Source organism: Trichomonas vaginalis, chromosome III (assembly GCF_026262505.1).
Source record: "Trichomonas vaginalis G3 chromosome III, whole genome shotgun sequence".
NCBI classification, from domain to species: domain Eukaryota; phylum Parabasalia; order Trichomonadida; family Trichomonadidae; genus Trichomonas; species Trichomonas vaginalis.
In genome coordinates, this window is record NC_067205.1 from 5,266,802 (window position 1) to 5,293,749 (window position 26,948).

The 26,948-nt window shown below is 32.6% G+C and overlaps 7 protein-coding genes and 1 pseudogene across 8 annotated transcripts, besides 3 other annotated features; 4 read left to right on the forward strand and 4 right to left on the reverse strand.

Annotated features, from left to right (window-relative positions):
• Nucleotides 1-857: 857 nt before the first annotated feature.
• Nucleotides 858-2,519, forward strand: TVAGG3_0645710 (antigen BSP-related family; the record flags this gene model as incomplete). The annotated part of the gene is made up of 1 exon (XM_001303104.1): nucleotides 858-2,519. One exon carries the CDS (start codon nucleotides 858-860, stop codon nucleotides 2,517-2,519), a length of 1,662 nt encoding a protein of 553 aa, XP_001303105.1.
• A 157-nt stretch (nucleotides 2,520-2,676) lies between these two features.
• Nucleotides 2,677-4,389, reverse strand: TVAGG3_0645720 (glycoprotein 38 family; the record flags this gene model as incomplete). The annotated part of the gene is made up of 1 exon (XM_001303103.1): nucleotides 2,677-4,389. The coding sequence occupies one exon, from the start codon at nucleotides 4,387-4,389 to the stop codon at nucleotides 2,677-2,679; it is 1,713 nt and encodes a 570-aa protein (XP_001303104.1).
• A 1,615-nt stretch (nucleotides 4,390-6,004) lies between these two features.
• TVAGG3_0645730 (uncharacterized protein) lies at nucleotides 6,005-6,250 on the reverse strand (the record flags this gene model as incomplete). The annotated part of the gene is made up of 1 exon (XM_001303102.1): nucleotides 6,005-6,250. The coding sequence occupies one exon, from the start codon at nucleotides 6,248-6,250 to the stop codon at nucleotides 6,005-6,007; it is 246 nt and encodes an 81-aa protein (XP_001303103.1).
• Nucleotides 6,251-6,992: 742 nt separating this feature from the next.
• On the forward strand, nucleotides 6,993-7,385 carry TVAGG3_0645740 (uncharacterized protein; the record flags this gene model as incomplete). The annotated part of the gene is made up of 1 exon (XM_001303101.1): nucleotides 6,993-7,385. The coding sequence occupies one exon, from the start codon at nucleotides 6,993-6,995 to the stop codon at nucleotides 7,383-7,385; it is 393 nt and encodes a 130-aa protein (XP_001303102.1).
• Nucleotides 7,386-7,667: 282 nt separating this feature from the next.
• Nucleotides 7,668-8,954, reverse strand: TVAGG3_0645750 (protein ubiquitination; the record flags this gene model as incomplete). Its single annotated transcript, XM_001303100.1, has 1 exon — nucleotides 7,668-8,954. The coding sequence occupies one exon, from the start codon at nucleotides 8,952-8,954 to the stop codon at nucleotides 7,668-7,670; it is 1,287 nt and encodes a 428-aa protein (XP_001303101.1).
• A 120-nt stretch (nucleotides 8,955-9,074) lies between these two features.
• Nucleotides 9,075-11,471, reverse strand: TVAGG3_0645760 (protein kinase protein; the record flags this gene model as incomplete). The annotated part of the gene is made up of 1 exon (XM_001303099.1): nucleotides 9,103-11,469. The coding sequence occupies one exon, from the start codon at nucleotides 11,467-11,469 to the stop codon at nucleotides 9,103-9,105; it is 2,367 nt and encodes a 788-aa protein (XP_001303100.1).
• Nucleotides 11,472-12,734: 1,263 nt separating this feature from the next.
• Nucleotides 12,735-13,778: a mobile genetic element.
• Nucleotides 13,779-13,988: 210 nt separating this feature from the next.
• On the forward strand, nucleotides 13,989-14,741 carry TVAGG3_0645780 (RNA polymerase II transcription regulator recruiting protein; the record flags this gene model as incomplete). The annotated part of the gene is made up of 1 exon (XM_001303098.1): nucleotides 13,989-14,741. One exon carries the CDS (start codon nucleotides 13,989-13,991, stop codon nucleotides 14,739-14,741), a length of 753 nt encoding a protein of 250 aa, XP_001303099.1.
• A 100-nt stretch (nucleotides 14,742-14,841) lies between these two features.
• Nucleotides 14,842-15,679: a mobile genetic element.
• A 485-nt stretch (nucleotides 15,680-16,164) lies between these two features.
• Nucleotides 16,165-17,136: a mobile genetic element.
• A 2,628-nt stretch (nucleotides 17,137-19,764) lies between these two features.
• TVAGG3_0645810 lies at nucleotides 19,765-21,710 on the forward strand (annotated as a pseudogene). The gene has a single exon. A coding segment is annotated over exon 1 (1,946 nt).
• Nucleotides 21,711-26,948: the final 5,238 nt, after the last annotated feature.

The window sequence follows — 26,948 nt, forward strand, 5'->3', positions numbered from 1 at the left end:
ATTTTTTCTTTGAATAGTTTGCTCAATATTTTCAGAATGATTATCGGAACTCTTACAGATCATGTAATATTAATCTGTCTGTAAAGGAATTTAATATCCATATTCACAGTCTTTAAAATCAATATGACGGGCAATAAAAACAAAAATTGCATTATATTAGTATAATATTATATGATCTGATCAACATTTAAAAATAATATTTGAAAAATTGAAAAAGACTTCATTTTCAAAAAATGCTTGTTTATGATTCATTTTCATTTCAAACCATTTTGATGCGGATAGCCGTAACTGAAGCTGCAAGTCTAGAATACTCAGATTGAACATTAACAATCAAAGGAGAAGGAGATATCCCAAGCGAAATTTCGCAATATAAAGATACTGCAACAACATTAGTAATAAACAGTAGCATCAATACGATTCAATCTGATTTATTCACAGGTTTTTCTAAACTTCAGACTGCTCAAATCAATTATATCAAAGAAATACAATCCAATGCATTTAAAGATTGCTCATCGTTAACAACAGTATACTTACCTTCTACTTTGTTAACATTAGATGTCCTAGCCTTTCAAAATTGTGTAAATTTGAACTCAATCACAGTTCCTTTATCAAATAGCACATATTCAGTATCTCCATTCAAAACATGCACTAATTTGAAATATATTTCTGTGATAGATTCAGATTATGGATTTAAAGATTTACCATTAAATTATTTAAATGGTTGCAAGAACATAAAGAAGCTTTCATTCGAAGGTAAAACCATTAGACTTCATGGACCAATATTCAAGTACCATCAAAATCTCGAATCAGTGTCATTAGCATGTCGAAATGCGGAATTTGAAGAAGAAACATTTATGATGAGTGCTCAATTAAGGATATTTAGCTGCACAGGCAAAATCAGCAAAATACCAAAGAAATCATTCTACAAATGCTACAATTTAAGGCAAATTAAATTTTATTCAGAAGATTTGATAATAGAAAACGAAGCATTCTCGTATTGCAATCAATTATATCAATTTCGATGCCCGTGTCAAACAACAGCTGTTTTAGATTATGCTTTCTCTAACTGTGTAAATTTATATGATTTTATTCTTGGAAAATTGACAAAAATTGGAGATTTTGCATTTACAAATTCTTCTGTTTCTCAAGTCTATATTGTCAATGTTTCTGATATCGGCCAGAATGCATTCCAAGGCTGCAACATGCTCAATGTTATTGCAATTGAAAATAAAATTGTTGATGTCAAATCCGACGATTATTTTACATTCAAAAATTTGACATCATTTATATTGAATGGCAATGATGTCACCATTAATGATAACTCATTATATAATTGTACAACAGTCGAATCAGTTACAATCAACAGCCAAAATCTGAAAATTGGAAAATCATCTTTTTCTTTTTGTTCAAATTTGAATGAAATTTCGTTGAATTCGAACCAAATCGATCTGGGAATGAGCTCTTTCAGTGATTGCATTAATGCTAAATCATTGACAATAAATGGTATCGCTTCATTAAACGAAAACGTTTTTATGAATTGTAAATCTCTCAAATTTACAAAATTTGACACAAATTCAAATAATTTGCCAAATAATTTGTTTATGAATTGTGACAAAATAGAGACGATTTTAATCAATGGATTGATAACAAGTATAGGTGATTCTGCGTTTAAATCATGCAGCTCGTTGACATCTGTTTCATTTAAATCAAAAGAAAAACTGACATTTGGAATTTCTTCATTTGAAAACTGTCAAAAATTGGCAAAAATTGACCTTCAAAACATAAATATTGAAATTAATAAGCAATCATTTTATAATTGCCAAAATTTCCAAGACCTTGGCAATTCCAATATAACAAAACTTGGTGAATTCAGTTTCTTTAACTGCAAATCATTAAAAGAAGTTCAAATTTCATCGGAAGAAATTCCACAAAATTCATTTGAAAACTGTTTGAATTTAGAAGAAATCCAACTTAATTCAACAACAATCATCCAAACAAATGCATTCCATAACTCTGGAATTAACAAAGTTATCATCAGATCTAATGACATCACCATTAAATCAAATGCTTTTTCTCAATGTTTGAATCTTAAATCTTTTCATGTTTATGGAAATATAACTTCTATTGAATCTAAATCATTCGAAAATGATGCCAAATTGAATGAATTTGTTTATTGCGGCACCAAAGAAGTTTCATCTTCTTCGGTTTTCGATGGTTGCGAGTCATTAAAAGAGATATTTGTTGATGGAAACTACAATTCAAACAAGTTTTCAGACATCAATGTAAAAGAAAGTGAAATATGCGGGAAAATAGAAGAAGAAGATGATGAAAACGAAGATAATTCAAATGATTCAAGATCCAAATCGAAAACAACAAAAATAATTGTTTCAGTCGTAGTTGTTTTGATTTTGATTGCGGTTGTAATAGGAATTGCTTTATTTATAATTATGAAGAAGAAACATTCATCAACTGAAAAATCTCAATCAATTGTTCAAGAAGAAATTGTAATAGATGTTTGAGCTAAATTAATCCATTTTTATCTTGTATATATTTTAAAAATAAATTTATTGAGTTTTATTTCATTTTTAATATACTAAAAGGATGAGAGGGGAAAAAATAGAAGAATGAAAAATGAAAATTAATTATTTACTCTCGTGTCATTTTGCAGTGATTGTTTTAAACCTTTTCGCCTGATCCTGAGCTCTTCTTATCTCCAGATTTCTTCCTGAAGACGAAGAACCAAACAAGAACGCAGACGATAACAATGATAATAACAATGACAACAACTATGGCAACAATTGCTCCTGTACCAAGGCCACCCTTATTCTTAACGGCATTAATCTTGCTTTCTTTAGATTGACTCTTAACTTCTTCTTCCGTCTTGGTGCCTTCAGGAATCTCATAGATTATATCTTTTTGGAATAAAGATTCGGTAGCCTGTTCCGACCCGGATTTGCTTTCCTCTATTTCAACATAAATTTGTCTTTTCTCTGCTTTCATTCCATCAGCAAACATTGGGTAAGCAGCAATAGTTGTTCCGCTAATTTGGCTGGCTTTATTTTCTTTATCAGAGTTATAAAGATGATAATAAATATTACTGCCCTGTTCTGCACCTATTGTCAACTGTTTCTTTTCTAAGCTATGAACTGTCAATGTAAATAAATCTGATGAGTCATCTGACACCTGCACTTCTTGGTCGAAATCTAATTTGTTCTTTGTTGTGAAAATAGCATGTACAGTGCCATTGATTTCAGGTTTTTTGATAGTTATATAATGAACTTTGCACTTCGATTTTTCATCTTTGCATTTGATAATAGATGCAACTTCATCACCATATGCACTGAATGGCTTGTTGAATTCACTATAATTCTTATCATTTGATGAGAAATTATACATTTCCAATTTAAATTCATCATTTGAAGCAAATACAGCACTTGGAACACATTTATATTCGCCCTCATTGAGTGAAACAACTTCACTTTTTGGTATATTTCGTTCAAAATCAGTAAAAACATCCATTTGAGTCGCACACTTCAAAGTGTACAATAAATATAATGGATTAATACCTTCAGGTAGATCATCAGGATCAACAACAGGATCAACATCAGGATTATCATTACCACCACCACCGTTGAAAACATCCATATGTTGCTCTGTGTATGTAGTAATTTGTTCAAGAGTGTGAGCACCTTCTTCAGGGAGAATATAGAAAATATCTTCTCCAAATGGATTTGTATAACCAACTACTGCTTCGGTACTTGGATCTGGTTCACATTTAATTGTAACTTCTTCACTTGAAAAGGTATTTTCTTTATCATCGTGATGTGAAGATAGACTTAAAGATATACTATTGCCAATTTTCTTTTGTAGGTCTAAATCTGCCATAAAAATTTTATCGGATTTTTCACTTGTTATTGTAAACTTTAATGGGATTGCATTTGTAGCTACAAGGGCAAGTCCTTGTAGCATATTAATTTTCATTTTCTTTTCCATATTCTTCAAAGTGGAAAATACACCATAATAATGTCCTCCCCCTACTCCTTGTGACATTGGTACTCCGATGAGTGTTATAGTAATAGCTTCTCCTGCATTTTTAGGTGTTATCTTAATTTTGTTCAATTTGGTAAGTGAACCAACTAAGACGGGATTTTCAACAGATTTTAATTCCCCATTTTGTTGAGTTGCCGCATCATCGAACTTATAATTAACTGTATAGTCCTTGTCAGCTTTAATAAGAACAGATGACTCTACGCAAATACTTTCACCGGATCCTGCCGCAATTGTTTTTGTAACTATCATGGAGTTAGCCATAGGAACTTTATTTTGATCTGTGCATCCAGGTATTGGATCAATAGCTGATAAAGATCTAATTGCAAATAATGCAAACATAAAAATGAAGTGATTGTTAGAAAAATGGTTTTGAGAAAAAATTTTTAATTGTGTTTTACAATATAAATAATTAATATTCGTTTATATATTTTGGAAATTTGACATTTGATAACAAATAATTAAGCGTTAGAGATAATTGAATAATATTCAATTATCCTTGACATTGCATTTTCAATAATACTATATTTGGATCCTATTATTCTATAAAGAATTGAAGCGTTGAGAAATTCAAGGAAAGTGTCGGTTATAATTTTATTCAAATGATAAATTAATAATAAAATCTTAATATATATGGGAGTATGGAGTAATCGAAAACCCTCTCGTTTGATTTCATTAAAATGAAAAATGTGATGAAATTCAGAATATTGTAATTCTATATAATTCAATAATAGAACAATTTACTTCAAACGATACAAAAAACGAGTGATTCAATTTTCGAAAAGCACGTTAGAATAAGAATTGACATTCCTTTTTCCATTGGTTAACATTCCTGTGTTATAAAAGGTATTTTATTTAAACTCAACAATAGATATATTCATAAAAAAATGGAGCATTTACATTTACAATTACTCATTTAATGAATAAAAAAATTTTATATATAATCAATTTTCCTCAAGTTTTCTGAGCTTTGCCTCAGAAAATTTTGAGATATATATAAAATATCACACCCTTCAAGTTGTTTTAGGATTATGATTTTATTGAAAAAAATGGAAAACAAAAAATTGAATTGTTAGATATACCAAGTTCACGATTTTTCAGAGGATATAAAATTCCTGAGTTTATGAGATCACATTTTAATTATCCAATTTTTAAAGAGCCGATCTTCCTCGAATATAAAGATTTTGGTCTAAAGTTGAGAATTTCTGAAATTCACGTTGATGATATATCAAAATCCTTATTTTTAGTAACTATAATAGTTGGATATATTAAATTATAATAATTCTTTTTTTCCTTGTATTATTATTTTCGTCTGGAAAAGCGATAAAATTATCGTTTTCGTCAGACAACAACAATAATTTTTTATTTTCAGGGTCATGCTAAAAAGATAAATTTATGAGATTGCATTGCATCTATTAGGAAATTTTAGTGAAAGTAAATTGAATGGTTTGAGTTTATGATTTTAACTTCGCAAAAAAAATTGACTCGAAATTCACAAAAAATGAAACAATGTGAAGTTAGAAATAGGATGATAACATGCACAAGGAGCTATTAAATAAAGTTGTGTATGAGTGGATTGTGCTTGAATTAATAGAAATAGAGTTATCGTTCAATAGTTCAGATGCCAGACGAAAATGATATTGCTTTTTTTAACAAACATGTAGTAATTGTAACATTCTCTAAAAGAAACATCTATTTTAGGACTTAATGAATCAACCTCTCGAAGAAACTTGTTGGGTAACATTTTCCGTGGATCTTTTTATGGTGCACTTATCACTTTTTGGTATTCTCTCAATTTTTTTTTAAACATCCAAGGATTAAAAGTTAATATTTTTGGTGAGGAATAACGTGCTCAATGTTATTGCAATTGAAAATAAAATTGTTGATGTCAAATCCGATGATTATTTTTCATTCAAAAATATGACATTATTTATATTGAATGGCAAAGATGTCACCATTAATGATAACTCATTGTTTCTTTCTTGTCAGCTTTGTTTCTAAAGACGAAGAACCATCTGAGGAAACAAATTATTGCAATAACAATTACAATTGCAACGATCATCACCACCAACAGCCTTTTCTTCGCCTTTCTTTGAATTTTCTTTAATTTCTGATGGTCTAATGGGATATCATTCATTATAGAATCAGCGAAAATTGATTCCTTCGGCTCTTCTGCTGAATATTTGACACCGCCACTAAACATTCACATTTGATTACAATCGATTCCTTCTGGAAGCTTGGTTGGGATACCAAAAACATGTTTTCCATTGAGTACCACCTAGAAGACCTGAAATATTTTTCAGCTTACTGGGAAAATGTGTTACTAAAATGCAATAATCCTAGATCATTGCTTTCTTGGTTGCAGTTTAATATGAAAAATCAGAAGCATGAACCTTTTTGACGAAAGGCAAGGTGATGAATATAATTTTTTCATATTAATAATAATTTTTTCTAAAAACACTCTGAGTCCTGTTTAAATACTTAAATGGCATGTAAATCTCATTAAATGTTTCCATTTTTAAAATGAGTTTAAGTTCGTAAGGCACTAATTCTAGATTTATGGCTCAAAATTTGGCCAAAAAGAACGTATTTGCCCCTCAAAAAATAGCTTAGACTCTAACTCCTCTCAGCATCAAGTTGTGCGATTTAAATTTGATGAATTCTAAATCAAGTTCTAATTAGAGTGTATTTAGAAGAATTAATATCAATGATTACTTGAATAACTTAGATTGCCCCTAAAAATCATAAATTCACAATGATTCTCCGTGTAATGACAATCAATAAAAATTGAGAGGGTGAAATAAAAAAAAACTCGTTGTTTATTCTAATTTTCATTTAATATGAATTCCTTTGTGCTGAGCCTTGCCAAAGCTAATGCAAAAATGAAGGAGTAAGTAGAGTATTACAGTAAAATGCAAAAAGAGAGTGCATTAAAATTTAAAAGAATGCAAAAAGAAGCAAAAACAGCATTTATAGCTCGTCCAAAATTGAAATTACGAAAAGTTGAAGCGCCTCCGCACTATTCGCCACCAAGAAATATCCGATTAAAGCCTCCTTCCCCAGATCCTCAAACACAAGCATATAATTCTTTCCCCTATAATGAAAGACCAGTATTTATGAACTACGCGTTGCCCGCTCAGCCAAGCACCTTGGCAAATCGCTGTTATAATTCGGTTGCCAATCGAAAATTTATTAATAATGAATTAAATAACTTTCTAGATCAAGTAGAAAATCCAAATCCTTCCCTTGCTCCCCTTTATGAACCTTCAGTTGATCCAGTTTTACATATTGGGCAATTTAATGATTTAGAAATCAAATTGGATGCAAACGAAGAGTAGTATGCTAATTGTAATGGATTATTTTACAAATTTGTTTTTAAATTCAATGTAAAATTTATCATGTATGTTTATTTTCTTCTTTATTTCCTATATTTTTAAATGATGCTACCTATTATTAAATATTCCCTTTGAAAAATGAGGTTTTATACATGAAATAATAACATTATTTAAATAATGAAATTTTTTGGAATAGAGTGGATGATATAATATACTTTCATCCATCACAATTATTATTTAAAATTATTTGAGCAGGTAATAAAGCAAAAAACAAATTCTGAATGTTTACTCAAATATATCACCAAAGAAATCAATTTGCGATAAAGCAAGGTTATAGTATTGACTTCCTGCCCAGTTTGGTCCTCCTTGAACAATTTTGAGGTATCTAAACGGATCTGACTGCGGTCTAACCTGGAACGTAACAGCATGATATTTTCCATTCAAAGCTTCAATATCCCATTCAGCATCAATTTCATTCCATTCTTTTTTATTGTTCGAGCCTAACAATTTCCATGATCTCATTGTGTGGAACTTAACACCTCCTAAACCCCTGATTGAATAAGCACTCAATGCAATCCTCCGATTCTTAAAATCGAATTGTATCCAGCTATCTTTATCATTCACTGTTCCAAAGATAGTTCCATTATTCTCAAATATGTTTGCCATTGTTCCAAAGTCAGTACTCGATGCAGAGATTTCAATATCACCACGACTATGAGGATGGTCACCTGTTTCAGTAGCAAGAGCTTTCACAATGCCTCCAAAGGCATTTTTAGTATATGGTATGGATTTTGATGGCTTTTGTTTGTCAAATTTTATAAATCGTTTTGCATCTTCTACATTTGGAACAGAAACTTCTTTTAGAAGCCTATTTTTAATAGATTCCCATATTCTTCCTGATAAGCCTGCTTCTTCTGCTAGTTTTATATACTTTGGCATATCTATTGAAGGAAGATATTCGCAAAATACACAATTTATTAATTTTATGTGTTTCTTATTAAACTCAGTGGCTTCAAACACAAAATTCAATAACTGAGTCTCAGAAGTTATTTGTAAATTCGGTGAATCTAAAATTGCTTCTAAAACTTCAGTATCAAGTTGCTTAAGGTATCCAAAATCATACATTGGGAATCTTTCAGCCATATAATCTGCTTCTTTTGAAGCAGAGATTTTTAAGAACAATTTCTCCTTTAATCTTCGAGCAGCATTATCAGGATTTAATGGTGTAGAGTCGAAAGATGTTGCCAAAGTTAAAAGTTCTTTGTTTTGTAACTCCATTGCTGCACTAAGTAAGAATAAATAGTTTGAATCATCAACTTGTATTTGTTGGCCGTACATTAAGTCCATAATCTGCATAAACTGCTTATCAGGATCCTGAATGTTTAACTGAAGTGATGAAACTGTTGTATCTAATATAGTCATCGCGGCAACTTTAGGAGATATAAAGTTTGCAAGTGCATGTTCACATGTATAGTATTCTCCATCGACTATAAAAGTGAATTTATCATATGGTTTTACTGATCTATTAACATTTAAACCTTGAGTTGATAATGTAATGGGTTTACCTGGCATATTATGATCCAAAAGTAAATGATCTATCAATATCTCTGCAATATAAAAGGTTTTGAAATGCCAAATCCAAGAAAAACAAAGAAAAAATTAATAACGAGAATTTATTAAAAATAAAAAGAGGATATTTACAATACAAAACCGTATAAAACTATTTTTTAATATGAAAAACCTTTGATAAAAGATCAAAAGTATCTTGTGAAGACTCTTTGAACTTTGGATCAATTGCAAGGTTCATTGCGAGCTTTCTAACGCTCATAAACTGATAAGAAATGGCCAAAATTTTAGCACAGAACTGTAAATCGTCGATAAATGGAACTTGATTCAAAATTTCAAGAGCTAAGTCAGAATTATAGCATGCAGCCAAGCAAGCAAACTCTGCATCTTTATCTGGTATCTTTTTGAGGAGTTCTGGCAAAACAATTTTTCTCGGACTTTCAGATGCGGCCAAATAGCCAAGCATTCGCTGTGATTCATCGTCTGACTTAATAAGATCAAGTATTATCTCATCTGATAACCTTTTTGCAGATTTTAGTCCTAATAACCATCTTATTGCCGCAATTTTGAGGGATTTGTTATCAGATGAGAGCGCTTTGACACATTTATCGGCTATTGCAATGGCTAGCTTCGGATTATACTTAGTACTTGCCAAAACTTCGAGAGATAATAATAAATTTTGGTCAGAATTCGAATAAATAACAGCCATACTAGCTAATCCGTTCTTACAAGCAGCAATAATAATATTTGTATCTGAATCAAGTGATCCTGTTGGGATTTCTTCGATGTATGGAATTAAAACTTCTTCAGGAACAGAATTTGTTGGTAAATTACGCAAATATGCAGCTGACTCTTTGAGTTTTGATGTTCCTGCAAAGAATTTTAGCAATTTTATAATATATTTCTGGTCATGTTGGATTCCTGTTTCAAAAAGGATCGCCCAGAGATCACCAACCAGTTCAGGGGGTAATGTTTTGTTGTAGAATTGCATGGCTAGCTGTTCAAGAGGGAGATGATTGAACTTTACGTTTTTCATTGCGGAATTCCATTCTGCGTACAGTTTTTCCGCGACTGTCCTGTTCTCCATGATGTAGGACTTCACGGCCTGTATGTCTGTTCCTGGAAAATATATTTCTAAGTTCTCAAATCTTTGGACAATTTCGTCAAAAGTTGGTCTTACGTCAGGATTGGCGTCCCAGCATTGCGTGATTAGGTCTTTTAGGAGCGGTGGAGTGTTCTTTTTCAGTTTTGGCCGCAATCCTTCTTCGACAATTTTATGAGCCAATTCTTTCTTGTCGTCCATGCCTGGATACGGTCTTTTCTTGGTCAGGAGCTCAACAAGAAGAATTCCGTACGCGTAGACATCGATTTTCGACGTAAATTTGTGAGATGAAACTAAAATTTCCGGAGCCATCCATTGTGTTGTTCCGACGGTTTGTGCTTTGAATGTATCGTCATCGTTAAACGATTTTGCGAATCCGAAATCGCAAATTCTGATCTTGTAGTTGTTATCTAGTAAAATGTTCAAAGATTTCAGGTCTCTGTGAACAATTTGGCATGCGTGGAGGTACTGCATGCCTCTGGCAATGTCGTAGGCTGCAATGGTGTATTGTGTGGCCGACATTTTGTGATTTTTCCTGCAATCATCAAATAAAGATTTATTTGGCATGAATTCGGTGATAATCGTGTAAGGAGGCACGTCTGTAGCACCTATAAATCGTATTAGACATGGATGGGATATTTTATTTAAGACAGCAAGGACTGCAACCTCTCTTTGGAATAATTGTAAATTTGATCCATTCAAATTTACAAATTTAAAGCGTTTGAGAGCGACTTTCTCGCCTGTTTTCTTATAAGTACCTTTGTAGACAACTGCTGAGAGTCCATGACCAATTTCTTCTTCAATTTCGAAATCATCAATAAAAACTCGCCATTGTTGGTAATTTATAGGGATGGGAGAAAACATACGGCTGCCTTCATCCTTTGTATGATCTAAAAGTGCTAAAGATTCCGTAATATCTGTAAATCTGTTTTGGATTTGATTAATTAGATCTGTATCTTCTGTTTCGGATTGAAGAAATGCAGCAAATGATGCACAGATTGCACGCAAATCATATACATGATATAATTGAAGTTCTGAGCTTTCGGGATCAAAATTTAACGAAATTTCGTGATTTAATGGATCAATTGCATCACGAAGCGTATTAATAAGCGTTTTTATTTGTTCGTAAACGAAATTTGCTGGATTTTCTAGCGTAGGGACTGTCCAAGTTTGAATTATATAAAGAGCAAGTAAATTTTTAAAATCACTAAAGCATCCAATCATTTTCTTTATGGATCTCATTTCTTCTCTTGCTATCACATCATTTTCAGGCTGTTCATCGTACCAATTTGCAAATTTATCAAGCTGATTTAGGACGAACTCAAATTTTTTTCGATGAACAGCTGTTTGATCTGATAATACGCGTAATGCCCTCATCGCCTTCCGAACTTTGTGCTGAGCACTGGTTCGGGGAGTCATTTTTTTCAGCTTGGCACTTTTCTCATCAAAGATGATACATCTGAAACATGGCTATTGTACATCATTACTGGATTGCTTTTCCAAAAAATGTTTATAATGATATGAAATTTTCCTATCATTCGTATTTTTATTGAAATCTTTATCTAAATTAAGGTAGAATGCATATAATGAGAGATAAATGTATTGTATATGATTTGTGTTGTTCGGTATTTCGGTAAATTATCATTATTGATTTAAAAAAATAATACAATGAATATTTCAGCTCTGCTTTCCTGTAATTGAATAATTCTTTAAAACATATCTCGATATGGCATTATTTAGACTCTCTCGTTGATTCGATAAATTTACAATTTGAAAGATATTTTTTTCAAATTTCTAAAATATTAACCCACATTCCGGAAGTATGTATTGATTAACAATCATCCAGATACTTGCTTATAATAATAAAATGATTTTATTTTGAAATATAAAATATTAATTGTGAATATCATTAATATAATCCTTTAAACAATGGGTCAATGTGTAATATTAAATATATGGCATGGGTATTGGGCTAAACCTGAATGTTTTGGGAAATTATATTTATCATAGAAATTTACAATTAATAACATGAACAACTTAATGATTGCACGCAAGGAATTGTCTGTAGCAGAACCGTTGTTCAAGATCAAATGAAATTCTCAAATGATTCATAAAATGCTTCAATTTTTTGAAGGTATTTTCAAAATTGATATGACGACAAAAATTGGATTTGAATAACCGCAATCATTGAATTTCTTAGTTTAAAATATTGTCCTTTTATATGAGTCATGCCTAAATTAGAAAAATGTATTTGTGAAATAAATTTTTTTGAATGTATCGAATAATTTTTAATAAACTCAAAAATTGAACCGTCATCCCATATAAATATTTTCTGAAGCTCACTGAAATCATAGTCTATGTTTCATAGATAGCTCCAAAAACATAATCTTTTTTAATATTGATAAAAAGCATCACCATAATTTGAAAATAAAAACATTTTATACAATATTTCTTTGAGCAGATATGGAATGAGATGAATCTTCTATAGGTATCATATCTCTCTTGATTTTTTGATTTTTGTATCCTTTTTGAACTGAATTTTATATCTTATTGAAATTGAGGCTTAATTTTTGTTTGAATTAATCCTGTATGCAATAAATCTATTCACTAATTGTTATCATCGGAATTTATTATGAAAAATAAGATTATGTGAAATTCGATTTCGAACGAAACTATGAATTTAAGGGTGCACCCGTATGTACGTTTATTTGAGAGGAGGAGGATTACCCTCTCAATTTTGAGGGATTCGTTAGTTTATTTTCTCGATGAATATGCAATAAAATTTGATTTTTACCTTATCAATATACTTCATATAATATACACATGTTCATGTAAAAACTTTTTTCCAAAATCCTCAGGAATTAAGGGATTTTTGAATTTTAAGAATTTTTTTCGAATTTTTTCGAAAAAAAAATATTTTCAGAACAGCCTTAACGGCTAAGATTTAGGAACAATGTTAAGTATCAAAAAGAAAGGAGGTCTGATATAGACAACATATATCGTTGAAGATTGAAAAAATCTCTAATATTTGAGCCCAAAATTTCAAATTTTAATTTTTTGAAAAAAGAGGCCACCCGTATGTACGTTTATTTGAGAGGAGGAGGAGGATTATATTTTTGAAAGGGTGAAACATTATGAATATGTTAATTATATAATAATATGTATTATTATAAAAAAGAAAAAATAAAGCACGTTAAAATTTTTCTTTCTTGATTTTTTACAAAATCTACTTAGAATTATGCAAAATATGACTAAATAATTATAAATTTCAAGTTAAATTTTAATTTTGATAAATAATTTAAATTTCAAAATGTCAAGTTCAGTTCGACTATGTATGTAGTAATTCCTCAATAAAGTGCCAAAACCCTATTAAAATATATGAACATTTTCAAAATTTTAATGTTTTTATTTAAAAATTTGATGGAATATGAGCTTCAAACAATTATTATGTAAATAAAAATAATTAAATATATGTATTTATTCGTATTACAACCGTAGTAAGTCGATTCTTCCTTTCTTCTACTGAGTTTTGAATTTGATTTCGAATTGTAAAGAGATTCAAAGGGAAAATACTAGCGGATAAAAACTACCTCCATGAAAGGGTCATAATGGAGTCAAGTTGTATTTTTTGATATTTTTTGCTTTTCGAGCCTAAATAGGTAGCCAAGATAATGCCTAAAAATAAGGTTCTAAATTCTGAAGTTTACATGATCCTCTCGTGTGCACCCTTAAGTCCCTTTTGCAAAATGTTACTCATATAATTTGAATCTGAGGCACGCTAATTTTTGAGAGCATCAAATATTCGTTGATAATTTTTGATAAAATCATTTGCATGTTTCTAATAAAAGGCTTTTGTCTAAAAACTCATTTGAATAAAATTCAATAGTCTCACAAAAATTTCAGAAATATTTGAAATCAAATTTATTTTCATTTTAATAATGACCAATATGCCAAACTGTGTTGAATTATGTGGACTAAAAATGGCCAATACTTTAGGTATTACAGATCCAGAGATTCTTTGCCGCTATAAAGAGTTGTTCCACCAAGTTTGTTGTGGCAAAATGAATTTACGGGATGCATTAATAGAATGCAGTCGTTATTCTATGAATCCAAGACCTGTTGAATATGTTGCAGAGATAATTGGCACAGCAAAAGATAGAGTTAAAAATTATCCAAAATATGAAAGATATGACCCGTCTTTTAGGAAAAAGAAAGGTATATGGCAATGGTCGGCCTATGAAGATCAAAGATTAATTATGGGAGTCTATTTATGCAACGGAGATTTTGAAAAAGTAGCAAAATTTGTTGGAAATGGAAGAACAAAAAATCAATGCTCTCAGAGATGGGACAGGACTGTCAATCCAATGATCAATAAGGCTCCATGGACTCCTGAAGAAGAAGAGATGCTGGAAATTGCTTATCATATTCATGGAGCTTCATGGATCAAAATCGCAGCATATCTTGGGACAAGAACGGATGTTCAATGCAGATATCATTATTTACATGTAATGAATGGCAGCTCACCAAAGGCAATTAGAAGCAGACAAATAAGAGAAGTAAAGAAGTCGAAAGAAGATGAGAAAAAGAGAGAGTTATTGTTGGAAGGAATTCAAAAGATTCTTAGGAGTACTGATATTGACTATCTTGATGAAGCGTTGTTGGAAACGTCAATTTCAGATTTCTCAATTTAATTCGTTTAGAATATAACTTAATTTTGTATGATTTATATCTTTTGCATCTTAATAAAAATTAATGTTTCATATTTTGTTTCGAATCTAGCATATTTTTTTGTTATAGACCGAAAATAGATTTTTTCGGTTTTCTCTTCAAATAATTGAAAGAATGATACTATTATGGGTTTATTATATTATATAGCATATAATCATGCTATAGCCGAAAATTATAAGTTTTGAGAAGATTGAATATAACACAAATAAATTTGAAAGTAAGTTAAATTGCTTGTTGTTTTTAATAGCTATTTAATGAGAAATCCAATATTGCAAAATTCAAATTGAATGACTGAAAGAACAGAAAAAGTCATTCTTTTCAATTTCGAATATGTTTCATTGTATTTATAATTATATGGCAAATAAGATATTTAAACTTGATTTTTGAAGGAAAATTCACAAAATTGAATAAATTCAAATAATTTTCATTCAAAAATAAACTAGTTATATGAGTTTAATACCAATTATCTATTCAAACTACAAAGTTTGTAATTTAAAATATTTTGTGAGATCAGATTGAATTAATTCAAGGTTCTTTTCAATTAATATTAATGACCATATTACGCATTTTCGAACATTCTAAACCAAATATATAAAAATGGGAGACGAATGTTAAATTTTCTAGACATAAAGAAGTTGTTTACCGAGTTTTAGTTCTTATCTCTAACAAAAAATTAATTTTTAAAAAAAAGACCGAATACGTTTCACAGCGAGAAAAAAATAAAAGGCAAGATAGAATTTTCTAGACATAAAGAAGTTGTTTACCGAGTTTTAGCTCTTATCTCTAACAAAAAATTAATTTTTAAAAAAAAGACCGAATACGTTTCACAGCGAGAAAAAAATAAAAGGCAAGATAGAATTTTCTAGACATAAAGAAGTTGTTTACCGAGTTTTAGCTCTTATCTCTAACAAAAAATTAATTTTTAAAAAAAAGACCGAATACGTTTCACAGCGAGAAAAAAATAAAAGGCAAGATAGAATTTTCTAGACATAAAGAAGTTGTTTACCGAGTTTTAGCTCTTATCTCTAACAAAAAAATTAATTTTTAAAAAAAAGACCGAATACGTTTCACAGCGAGAAAAAAATAAAAGGCAAGATAGAATTTTCTAGACATAAAGAAGTTGTTTACCGAGTTTTAGCTCTTATCTCTAACAAAAAATTAATTTTTAAAAAAAAGACCGAATACGTTTCACAGCGAGAAAAAAATAAAACTGTACACTGATTTTCATTTTCATTTCCAGTCACTTTACTTATTATTTTTTCTTTTTTTCATTTTAATTATAAATTATTTCATAATACGTTTATTTACGTTACCATTTTCTATTTTCTTTTGAATTCCATACTAGACACTTATAGAATATTTTGATTGTTAACGTACTTCATTAGAATGAATCCTTACAAAGGGTATGTCGATCGAATTTACCTAATTGGTATTTCCAATCAGATTGAAGAAGGTAAAATGACATGGGAAGAAGCTTGCACCCATGTTCCCATCGCCCCAACCCTTCAATCAAATGATTTCAAATATTTAGATGTTTCAAAATCTTTTTTACAAAATCAATTTAGCTTACAGAATATCCCATTGCCTAAAGGCAAGAAAGGTCGTAGGGTCAATCCCTACGACCAAATCAAAGCTCTTGCTGTGATACATGACCACTGGGCCTTTCCCTGTGGTCAAACAAAACAATGGAAACGTTTGAAATTACAACAAATTGATGTATCTTATAGAGAAGTACGCAGATACTTCAAAGAAAATCATTTCACCAAGACGCGATTAGAGCATGCCGGGCCAGAAACAGCAGTAAGATATTGGGCGCTTTCACCCAATCTTATCTGGCACGCAGATGTTCATTATTTTAGGGGTGTTCGTGGCCAGTATATTTATGGCATAATCGACGATTTTAGCCGCAAAGTCCTAGCGTGTATACAAATACCAGATATGCTGGCAGCGACGACAGCGAACGTTGCGGCTTCCGCCTTCATTGAATTTGGCGCCCCTTATTGTTTCTGGACCGACAACGGTTCAGAAAATAGGGGCGCCTTTCAAGATCTACTTGATCTTTGGGGCGTCCAATGGCGGCATACAGACTCTCATTCTCCCTACCAAAATGGGAAGATTGAGAGATTCTGGCCGACATTGGAGCGCTGCCAAAGCATTCAGGCTATTCCTGCCTTTATTTGGGAGTACAATAATAACACACCGCATGAAGATCTCCCAATTAATCCATTAACTGGAACAAATTACACGCCAAATCAAATGTATCAGCTGAAACCGAAATACACAAATGCAGATACAGAAAGGTTGTGGCAAATATGGGATACAGATACAGGCATGACCGCTGTTGACACATTCACAGCGTAATAATAAACATAATTTTTTAATTTCATTTTTAACAAGTTTTTTTAAATGTATGTAATGAATAATAAAAAAAAAAAAAAAAAAAAAAAGGTAGTGGGGCTTCCAGGCACTTCGTGCCCTCTAGCCCCCCGTCACTTTTCTGTCACTTTTCAGGAAAAAACATTTTTATTATATATATAAAATGAATTTTACAAAACCACCGTTACCCTTCTTTGGAAATAAGAGTAGATGTAAAGATATTCTATTGAGAGAACTTAAGAAACTACCGAATGGTCTAACATTTGTAGATTTGTTCGGTGGAAGTTTCTATATATCTCATTTGTGCCATACTGTATTTCCTGACTCAAAGATTATATGCAATGACTTCGACAACTATATGAACCGTCTCAAACATATACCAGACACAAACAAAATATTGAGTGAGTTAAAAGAAAAGATACCTATAGGTAAGATGGAACGTATACCATTAGATAAGAAAAATACTGTCAGAGAGTTTTGAAAAGGCAGAGTATATTGACTGGGATAGTATATCTGCTAGACTATTATATAGTGGTGCTATAAGAGTTCATGACATTGAAACACTTATGTCAAAAGTTTTATATCTTAACTATACAAATGTTTTCAAAGAGAACATAGAAAAATATATTGAGGGTATAGAGTTTGTGAGATGTCATTGGACAGAGTTGTATGAAAAATATAAAGACAAGGAAAATGTTTTCTTTATAGTGGACCCGCGTTCTTTAACACATGGGATTTTCAATACCAAGTAGACTGGACTTTGAGAGACTCTTTAGAAACTTTAGACGTTTTACATAACCATCCATGCTTTTACTTTACATCCGATAAAAGTGGTTTGGAAAGTGTCATGAGATGGTTAGAGGACATACATGACTATGAGTTTAGATACGATAAGAATAGAATATGAGAGAGGTCCTATAAACTGGAGAAAGTGTCATAACAAAGAAATTTTACTAGTAAGTAAATGTGGTTTGAAATAGGACTACTTGTTTTAGGTTTTTTCCATTGTGTCATTTACTTATTTGACGTGGCAGAAAGATATAGAGAATATGAAGATGAACCAATGCCTGCAAATGTTCAGCATATGTACTCGTAAGAGATATTTTTATCTAATATTAAATGGACGCACAGAACTTAGCGAATGCACAGCAACCTGGACAACCAAACCCAGAGAATATTCCAAATGAAGTTAGAATACAAACTGCAATGGCAAACTATGGTCAAGTGCCAACAGATGTACAAATGCAAACTGCCATGTCAAATGACGCTGCGTTAGGTTTGCCAACCATGGTATGCATATATGAGATGGAAAGAGTTTTATACAAACCCGAATGGGATATAAACAACTCTATGCAGATGACGCGAACACAGGAGTTGACCCAGAGTATGTTTTCTACCAGAGGAGAAATAGAATGTATGAGCTCCAGTTAAAGAATGCTATGGAACTCAGAAGGAAACGTAAGAGACTAGGTGGACATTAGATTTTTACATATAGTAAATGGGTTTCTTTGGAAGAATAGGAAACTTCTTTCGAAATGTTGGAAGAGGTATATGGAATGGAAATAAAACCGTCGGAAGAGGAATTTGGAACGGAAGTCAAAAATATTGGCAAAAAGAGTAGGTCAGTTCGTTGGTATTATACCTAAAGACCCTGAACCAGAAGAGCAAGCTCCTGTTATACAACAGCCTGAACCTGCACCAAGTCTAGTTGGCAACCAAATCCAACACCTCAACCGTATTAAAAAATCATATTTTTACCGTTCGATAGTAGTTGTATATGAAACTAAGTTCTAAGTAAAACGCGTGGTATAATGGAATTATTCTCTTTCTTCCATCTGTAGTAAACCATACTTGAAGTCTGAAATACTTCCACTCGGTGGTTCATATAGCTTTGTAGGTTTTTCGTAAAAGTCATTTGCCAAGCATAAAAAGAGTTTTGTGCACCAGAAAATGAAGCATGAAACTATAATAGCATCTGAGTCGAAAACATTTTCATATGTTCCATTAGGGTTTTCGACTTCATAAAAGTTCGGGTGTACTGGATATTCTGCAGGCTGATTTTAACATCAAAAATCTATACCATGCCAAGTTGTTATATTTTGTAGAAATATAAACGTCTTCTCCAAGGTCTTCTATTCTATTGATTTTAACAGTTGCATTTTTCCTGTCATATATAATATCGGATGGTACTCTCCTTCGTCAATGTTGTACTGTTTTGCATATTCGAGATTAGATATCGTTTATTTTTTCTTGAAAAGCTTGAAGAGTTGTTTCTAAGTTTACAAGCAAATTCACTTGTAAAAGTTTTCCCTGTTCAAATTTCTCATACGTACGTTTCTCTTTGTTATAGTATCGAATTTCAAAAGCGACCGTAAATGGGAAACCATGTATGGCTTCTGAAATGAACTTCATTCTACGAAAGCCAACAGCTTTTGTGACGGATGGGTCTCTTAGCCATCTCAATGGGTAGTCAAAACGATAGCCTTCGTGCTTTACGGTCTCTGTCTCAAACTTTTGACCGACATTGGTAAAAAGTTCATCTAATGGTTTAGTTGTAGCAACTCTAGAATTTTCTTTTTCTATTGAAAGCATATTTTATCTAGAATAAAAATGTCGAAAGAAACAGCGTCTATGAGAGAAATACAACACAACCGACAACTCATTTTGCAAGCTCTAAATAAGAACACAACAAACTTTTCAAACTATTCTAAGATATCTGAGTCATTGAAAGAAGGAAACTTAAAACTGACGATAAACCCAATGAACAGATGAGTTTCTGTTTCAAGACAGTAAGAACCATCCTGTTTGTATAAATCCAACAAAAGGAACTTTAAACGAGAAACCTATAGATGAACTTCTTTTGAAAGCAGATGTTGGCAACAAAGCTGACAAAGAATATGTCATTGAAAAAGTTCAAGAAGAACATGACAGAGCAGATGCAAATATGCAACGAAAGCAGATGTTGACAACAAAGCTGACAAAGAGTATGTCATTGAAAAAGTTCAAGAAGAACATGACAGAGCAGATGCAACATATGCAACAAAAGAAATACTCATCCTGAACTAGCGGCAAAACAATATGTTGACAATAAAATGTCAAGTGAAGGTGACAAGAGCTGAAAACGAATATTCTAAAAAGACTCATACACATACCATTGCAAATATTACAAACTTACAAGAAACCTTAACAGGAAAAGTGACGTTGGACATAACACATACCATTGCAAATATTACAAACTACAAGAAACCTTAAACAGGAAAAGTGACGTTGGACATACACATACCATTGCAAATATTACAAAACTTACAAGAAACCTTAAACAGGAAAAGTGACGTTGGACATACACATACCATTGCAAATATTACAAACTTACAAGAAACCTTAAACAGGAAAAGTGACGTTGACATACACATTCTATATCTGATATTACAAACTTACAAGAAACCTTAAACAGGAAAAGTGCCGTTGGACATACACATACATCTTCTGAAATAACAGACTTAAACGTTAGCCTGAAAATAAAGCAGATAAACATATGTCAATGAAATATACCAAAGTTTGCTAGGAACAAAAAATATTGAAACTATTGTTGGTGACTTTTCTGTCAATGAAGAAAACAAATATTTTAGATGGCAGTTGGTACAGTCCTTAGAAAATGGTACACGGTATAAACTCATTCCGAAAAATAACAATGAAATGTATGTAAGCTATAAAAAGACGATGGTACACAAGTTAAAGTTCCATTAGACAACAACTGCTACTTAAACTTATATGGAGACGAACAAAAGAAATATTAAGAGTTTATGAAATGGCAGATATGACATTGCCTGACCCAGCTCCAGCACCATATTATTATGACTATGGAGATGACGTCAGAACACCACATGTAGATGAACAAAAGCTAACATTATATTTAGATTTTATAGATATAAAAGATATAATGCAATAGAAAAAACGAGAATAGTATACTATTATGAAGATGAAGAAATAAATATTATAGTCAAGACTTTACCTACCCTGAAAACATAAGATTATATTATAAAAAATATTCTGACATGAACCAGAAGAAACCTGAAATAGTTGCACTATATTTTAAGTTTCAAAAGAGACAATCCTATAATATCTCATATGTTTGATTTAATGAACCAGTAGTGTTCTATTTATACATCTATGGAAGCAAGAGGTCCTCAAGTAATGTTTGGTGTTGGTGCATGGGAAAAATAGTCGACAGGTTTTTGTATTGTGGCAAACTCTTCAAAGGAAACAGGTGAAAGTAAACGATTTCAGGTGAAAATTTACCTGCACACATCACTACATAGATTTAAGTACATCTCAAAGCAGGTTGGCATAAGCATAGATATTGGGATTGGTCAGGAATGACAAAAGGTAAAGGATATGATGTTAAAGACGACGTTAAGTTTGCTAAAATTTTACTGGAGTGACACTCAGGGAGAAGGAACCATACACATTTCGTTTCAGGGTATACACAAACAACGGGACAAGTAAAGACTACATGCCACTTACATGACAGTTTACGCATGGTATAATATGCTTAGTCGTCATTTTAACTTCTTTAGCAATTCGTCAGGAGTTGTCTTATATTTGTTAGGACTGTCTTTGAAAGTATACACCTTGAACTTTGACAAGTTTGAAACGAGGTCTGACAATAGTTTTTAATCTTCTGCTTGCAGTCTGTATTTTGCCATGTTTGCCTAAAACTTCATAATATTCTCTTGTATACTTTCTTCATTTTTACGACACGAATGTGAGTACCTGTCGGGTTCCCATTGTTGTCATAGTCCATAGTATTTCATATGGGTTCGCGGTTTAGGTATTTCTATTTTTACTTTGTCACTTTCTTAAGTTTGAAAGCCTGGCATTCTTTCTGTTTGTCTCTTTTGACTAAATTAATTAAATATATAGTCTTTCTCTAAGTCGGGGTTTGTTTTTCATTTTTCGGGGAGTGGTTTCCCGAAACCTTTTTGTTACGTTATTTTGTAAATATTTAAACTTGTCTCATCTTTTGCCATGGAGAAGTGTCTATACTGTGTATATGACAATTTTCATCTACCTCACACTTGTTGGTTGGTTTAAGTCTCTATAGATTTTTTACAACTGTCATGACAACAAGAGCAGAATGGTTTTGGTCGACAATGAATATTGGTTTATATTTTTTTGAACAGCAGATAGTTTTTAATATCGTCTGATTTGAAAGAACTTTCACAGTCAGATGTCAGTTTTGTTGGATGGTATTTTGTCAACGAATATTGTCAAGACAGTTTCACTCTAAATATTTTTTGGACGCATAATGGTATGGTTAACAGTATTTGTGCTTTTGACCGACAAATATAACCATGTTATGGTGGTCATCTTCTCTATACTCGAATGTTTTCCAAAGATATCCATAAACCAAGCATTGGTGTTGAAACTAAGATTTTTTAACCATGGTTGCTTTCTTTGTGCTTTAAGAACATAGGGGTTCTGTTTGGATTCGTCATTTTTATCCTATAAGATGGGTTATTTGGCGCGTTAGCAGGAGTTTGACATTAGATTTTTACCCGAGTGGAACACTAGCCAGCAGGTGTCCGGCACAAATTTTTTGGAATTGGAAGGAAGATTTGAGTAATTAGGTATACTGAAAGAGAAAGCACAGACCTATTATACAAACGTCAGAAAGGTGGGAGGTAAAGCACGAGATCAAGCAAATCTTATTCAAAATCCTGAAACAAGAGGAAAAGTTAAGGGATGGATGGACAATTGTAGGAAGCAAGCAGGAAACTACCTATAAAAAGCAAATTGACTACTATAACAAGAGGGCACTAAATGGACAAGGGAAAGATTGCTGTTAAACAGAGGATATAACATGCACAACAATGGGTAAACAACAACCAACCTCAACGCCTCAAACTGGGAATTAATTTTTTACTGAGATGAAAATGAACATCAGCATTGAGACAAATGGGTCTCTAAGATGGATTTGTCGCTTCCAGCAGGTAATCACAACCACGTGTTTTCAGTTCTTCCTTACTCAAGAAGTTTTTAGACGACTTAAAAAACTAAACAACCAGTTGGAAAACAAACAAACTAAAAATTTTTTTACTGAGATGATGAACGAGAGTTGAACGGAGATTTGACACCACAAACAAAAAGTTTCAGAACAATTGTCAAAAACCTGTTTCAAGTAACTTACAGATGAAGAAAAAAATTCAAATAAAGAAAGTGCCAGGTCTGGAAATACAAACCTAACTACAAAGTCACTTTTCATGAAATGAACGGCTAGTATCTCAAAAAGAAACAGACTCTCACAAAATAAAATATTGAAGTCTGAAGGAGCTTTCGGAGACAACAGATGGAAAAGTTTCTTCACTGCCAACAGTTATTATAAAGACATCTCATTGACTTAGAGTTCGAAATATCTAAACTTTACAACAATACACAAAAGTTGAAAGGAAACAAAACAATGCATATGAATTTATGAAGATGTTGACGACACAACTGTTCTTGCAAGTGAATAAAGTCAGGAAACCGAAAAGTGACGAAACACGATAGAAGAAGAAAACAAAAACGTGAGATAAACCAAAACCAAAGTTTAGTTTCCAACTAACACATCAACCTTCATTTAGCGGTTATGGGTTGGCGTCAGAAGACCTTTATGGAGCAGGTGGTTATGTAAAGTAAAGAAAAAAAATATTTTTTTTATTTTTATAAAAATGCCCCATATAAGAATGGACAGAAGGTCTGCTAGAATAAAAGCCAGAGTTTAGAAGATAATGGTTGGAAAGTTTGAAGAAGTTTAAATATATCGGAAGGGAAAGCCAAAAAGTTATGAAAACTGTCTGGTCTTCGCTACGAGATGTGACTTAGAAACCGCGCGCCAATTATCCAAACAGACTCGAGAGTTTAGAAGAAGAACGTCTTATGCGATGCTTTCGATGTTTCTGAGCTTCAGTTGAAGGACACGACGGCTTTTGCAGATTTATCTGGAAACATGACGAACATTTGCATCCTTTGGAGAAGGAAAAAAGGGAAGGGTGAAGACAAAATGCTCCATGGAAAAGAACAAGATATGCAATATGAGAAGTATCGTGAAGTTTAGAAGTCAAATTACATTCTTGGTCGACCTTTACAGTAACTTTGACGATGGAAAGACAAAGAAGCTTCATGGGTGTACTTGCTGCGCATACAAGAACGGAAATAGAAAGAGATACAATTAGATTGACCGTAACAGATTTAGATGAGTCATATTTACTTACTATACTCCAACACCCGTAATCGTGTAGTTACCAAATTGAAGAGGTAAATTATCAAAGAGAGAAGAAGAGGAAGAAGAGAAGAAGAGAAACACGAAGAAGAGAAGTTTGGCAAACCCCTTGTTTGCGATGACTCTTACGAAATTTCCCAACCTACCCATTACAAATCCCAACAGCGACAAGGCAAGGTTCTTACCCCAGTCCTCAAACAGACCTTGGGACACTTGACCCTTACCCTTCGAAATTACGTACCAATGCCTAGCTCTTATGGGAATGCTTGCTGTTCGGTATGCAACTTTGTTCCAATCCAAACAAGAAGACGAAGTCAGCACACTTGACGGTGACAAGCTCACAAACCTAGAAGAACCTCGAGTTTCTAAAGTAAAAAAATTTTATTTAGGGGAAAACCAGTAAATTTAGTGTTTATTTAGTTAAGTAGCTTAAATTAATGAGAATTTGAAGTAGTTCCTGACCCCTAATTGACTCTTCGTCATCCCAGTGCGAGTGACGGTCGTCCCAGAGGATTGGTAGAATTATGCCAATCCAGACGATTTTGTCCCTCCACGCATTAGGATGTAACTGACTCGTAGAGTTCATGACCTCCGCCTTGCACCAGACACCTTCCCTTGGAACTAAGCTTCTTCAAGTGCTGAAGCGATTGGCTGCGACCATCTTGAAATGACACTTTGTCCGTTTGCGTCAATGTTTGTTGTTCTCGTGCCATAGTCGTGAAAAATACAGACAAACAGTTATATATGAGTTTGAGACCCAAGATGTGTAAATCGACCTGTCCGATTCAAAGACTCGAGGCACCATGAAATAAAACGGGAATTAGCTAGAAGGATATAAATGACCTGGTTGCACCACTCCACCTCCACCACCTTTACCTGTTCCTCAAGTAAATAAGCCTTTCCCTGTTCCCAGATAGTCCCCATTTTATATTCAAATTCGAATAAAAATTTTTTATTTCATGCAATTTTATTTCGTGCCGTCTTCAAGTTATGCCCCGAGTACTTACGCTGGAGAGGAATGAACTGCGTGAAAAATTTTGTCAATCTTGAATGACCCATCTTTTCACCGACCATTCCCATTTCAATGAGTTTGTTATACCTTCTTCGTTCCAATGAGTGCGTCAATGTTCTCATAGTTAAACCTTGACTTTGATTTACTCGGAGAAGAATTTGTTACTTCGTCAAGGACTTGTTTGCGAACTGAGGGTAAGACAATGTTCCACCATAGTGTTTTAATTGTTACTAAGCCACATTTGACCTTGAGTGAATTCGTAACTTCAAAACAAGAAGGAGAAAACCTGTTCAACAAAGTTGTCGACCTTCTCATAAATGTTTACTTTTTCATCGCTTTGATGTTCTTAAGGAATATCCCCATTCGAATTCATAAGCATGAGTGTCATGCAAGTTTGGGTTTAAGCTTTCCTAAAAATCATACAGTTGTTGTATGACTTTTCCAACTGTATATGCCTTCCTGGAAGCAACATCTTCGTTTGAAATTCCAGTCGGGGATATATTGACGAACCTATGTATGCGGCCGTTAAGGTCGACATAGTATATTTTTTCATCTGAGTCGAACTTATCCATCCAACGACCAGTTTTTGGAAATTCAAGCGATCTCTATTCTTCTGAAGAAACCTCGGCCTGTTATCTCATAAACAATCGTCAAACAACCTTTTCATATAAAAACCTTCGACCTACTCTGATCTCTCCAATAACACATTTGGACGATCAATGGATTCTCAAATGGAATTTGTTATAGATCTGAAATTCTTTGCAACTCATTGAAGGTTTCTGTTGCAGGTTGGTATCCGAACCAAATCCAAAACTCCTATTTGTAACTGTGTACTTCTTTGTCCTATAAACTTTGTCTGGAACACATTTGGGCTTGTAACAGTGAAAAGTCTTTTTCTCTTTTACAAAAGTTTCTGTCAGCTTTGTCATCTGGAATTTTCCAAACAAACCTCTCGAAAGAATGTATACAGCTCGACAATGTTGCACTTGCCTTCGAACAATGGGTTGTAAGACTTTCGTTCAAAAACTGAATGGTTGTGGAAAATACAAATCTTCAAACCAATGGTAAGTCTTTGTCAAACAACAAAATCGTCATGCTGAAGAACCTTCTCAGTCGGAATGTTGACTGTATTGGACATTTGCCAACGGTTGCATTTTGCCAATTGACCTCTGAGGAATGCTACCTTGTTTCACACATGACGCAAGATAGCTTCATTTCTCATTCTGTAACAAGACCAGTTTCCTGAGACATGTAAGATAAAGGATGTCATTGACAAATTTTCAATGAATTTAAATTCCATACCTGTTCAGGTTAATGTCAGACTGTTTATGAACGGGAAGTATCCAGCATGTTTGTCTGACTGCTTGAGGGTTGTTGGTACCATTCAAACTTCACGCTTGCAATTTCCTTCAATTTGCATTTCAAAAATATTACTGAGCGAGGTCAAACATTTGTTCTCTCTTTGTAGTCTTGAAAGCTCAAGAAGTTCGTCGCGCTTTGTGCATCATTGCCATGTGCCAT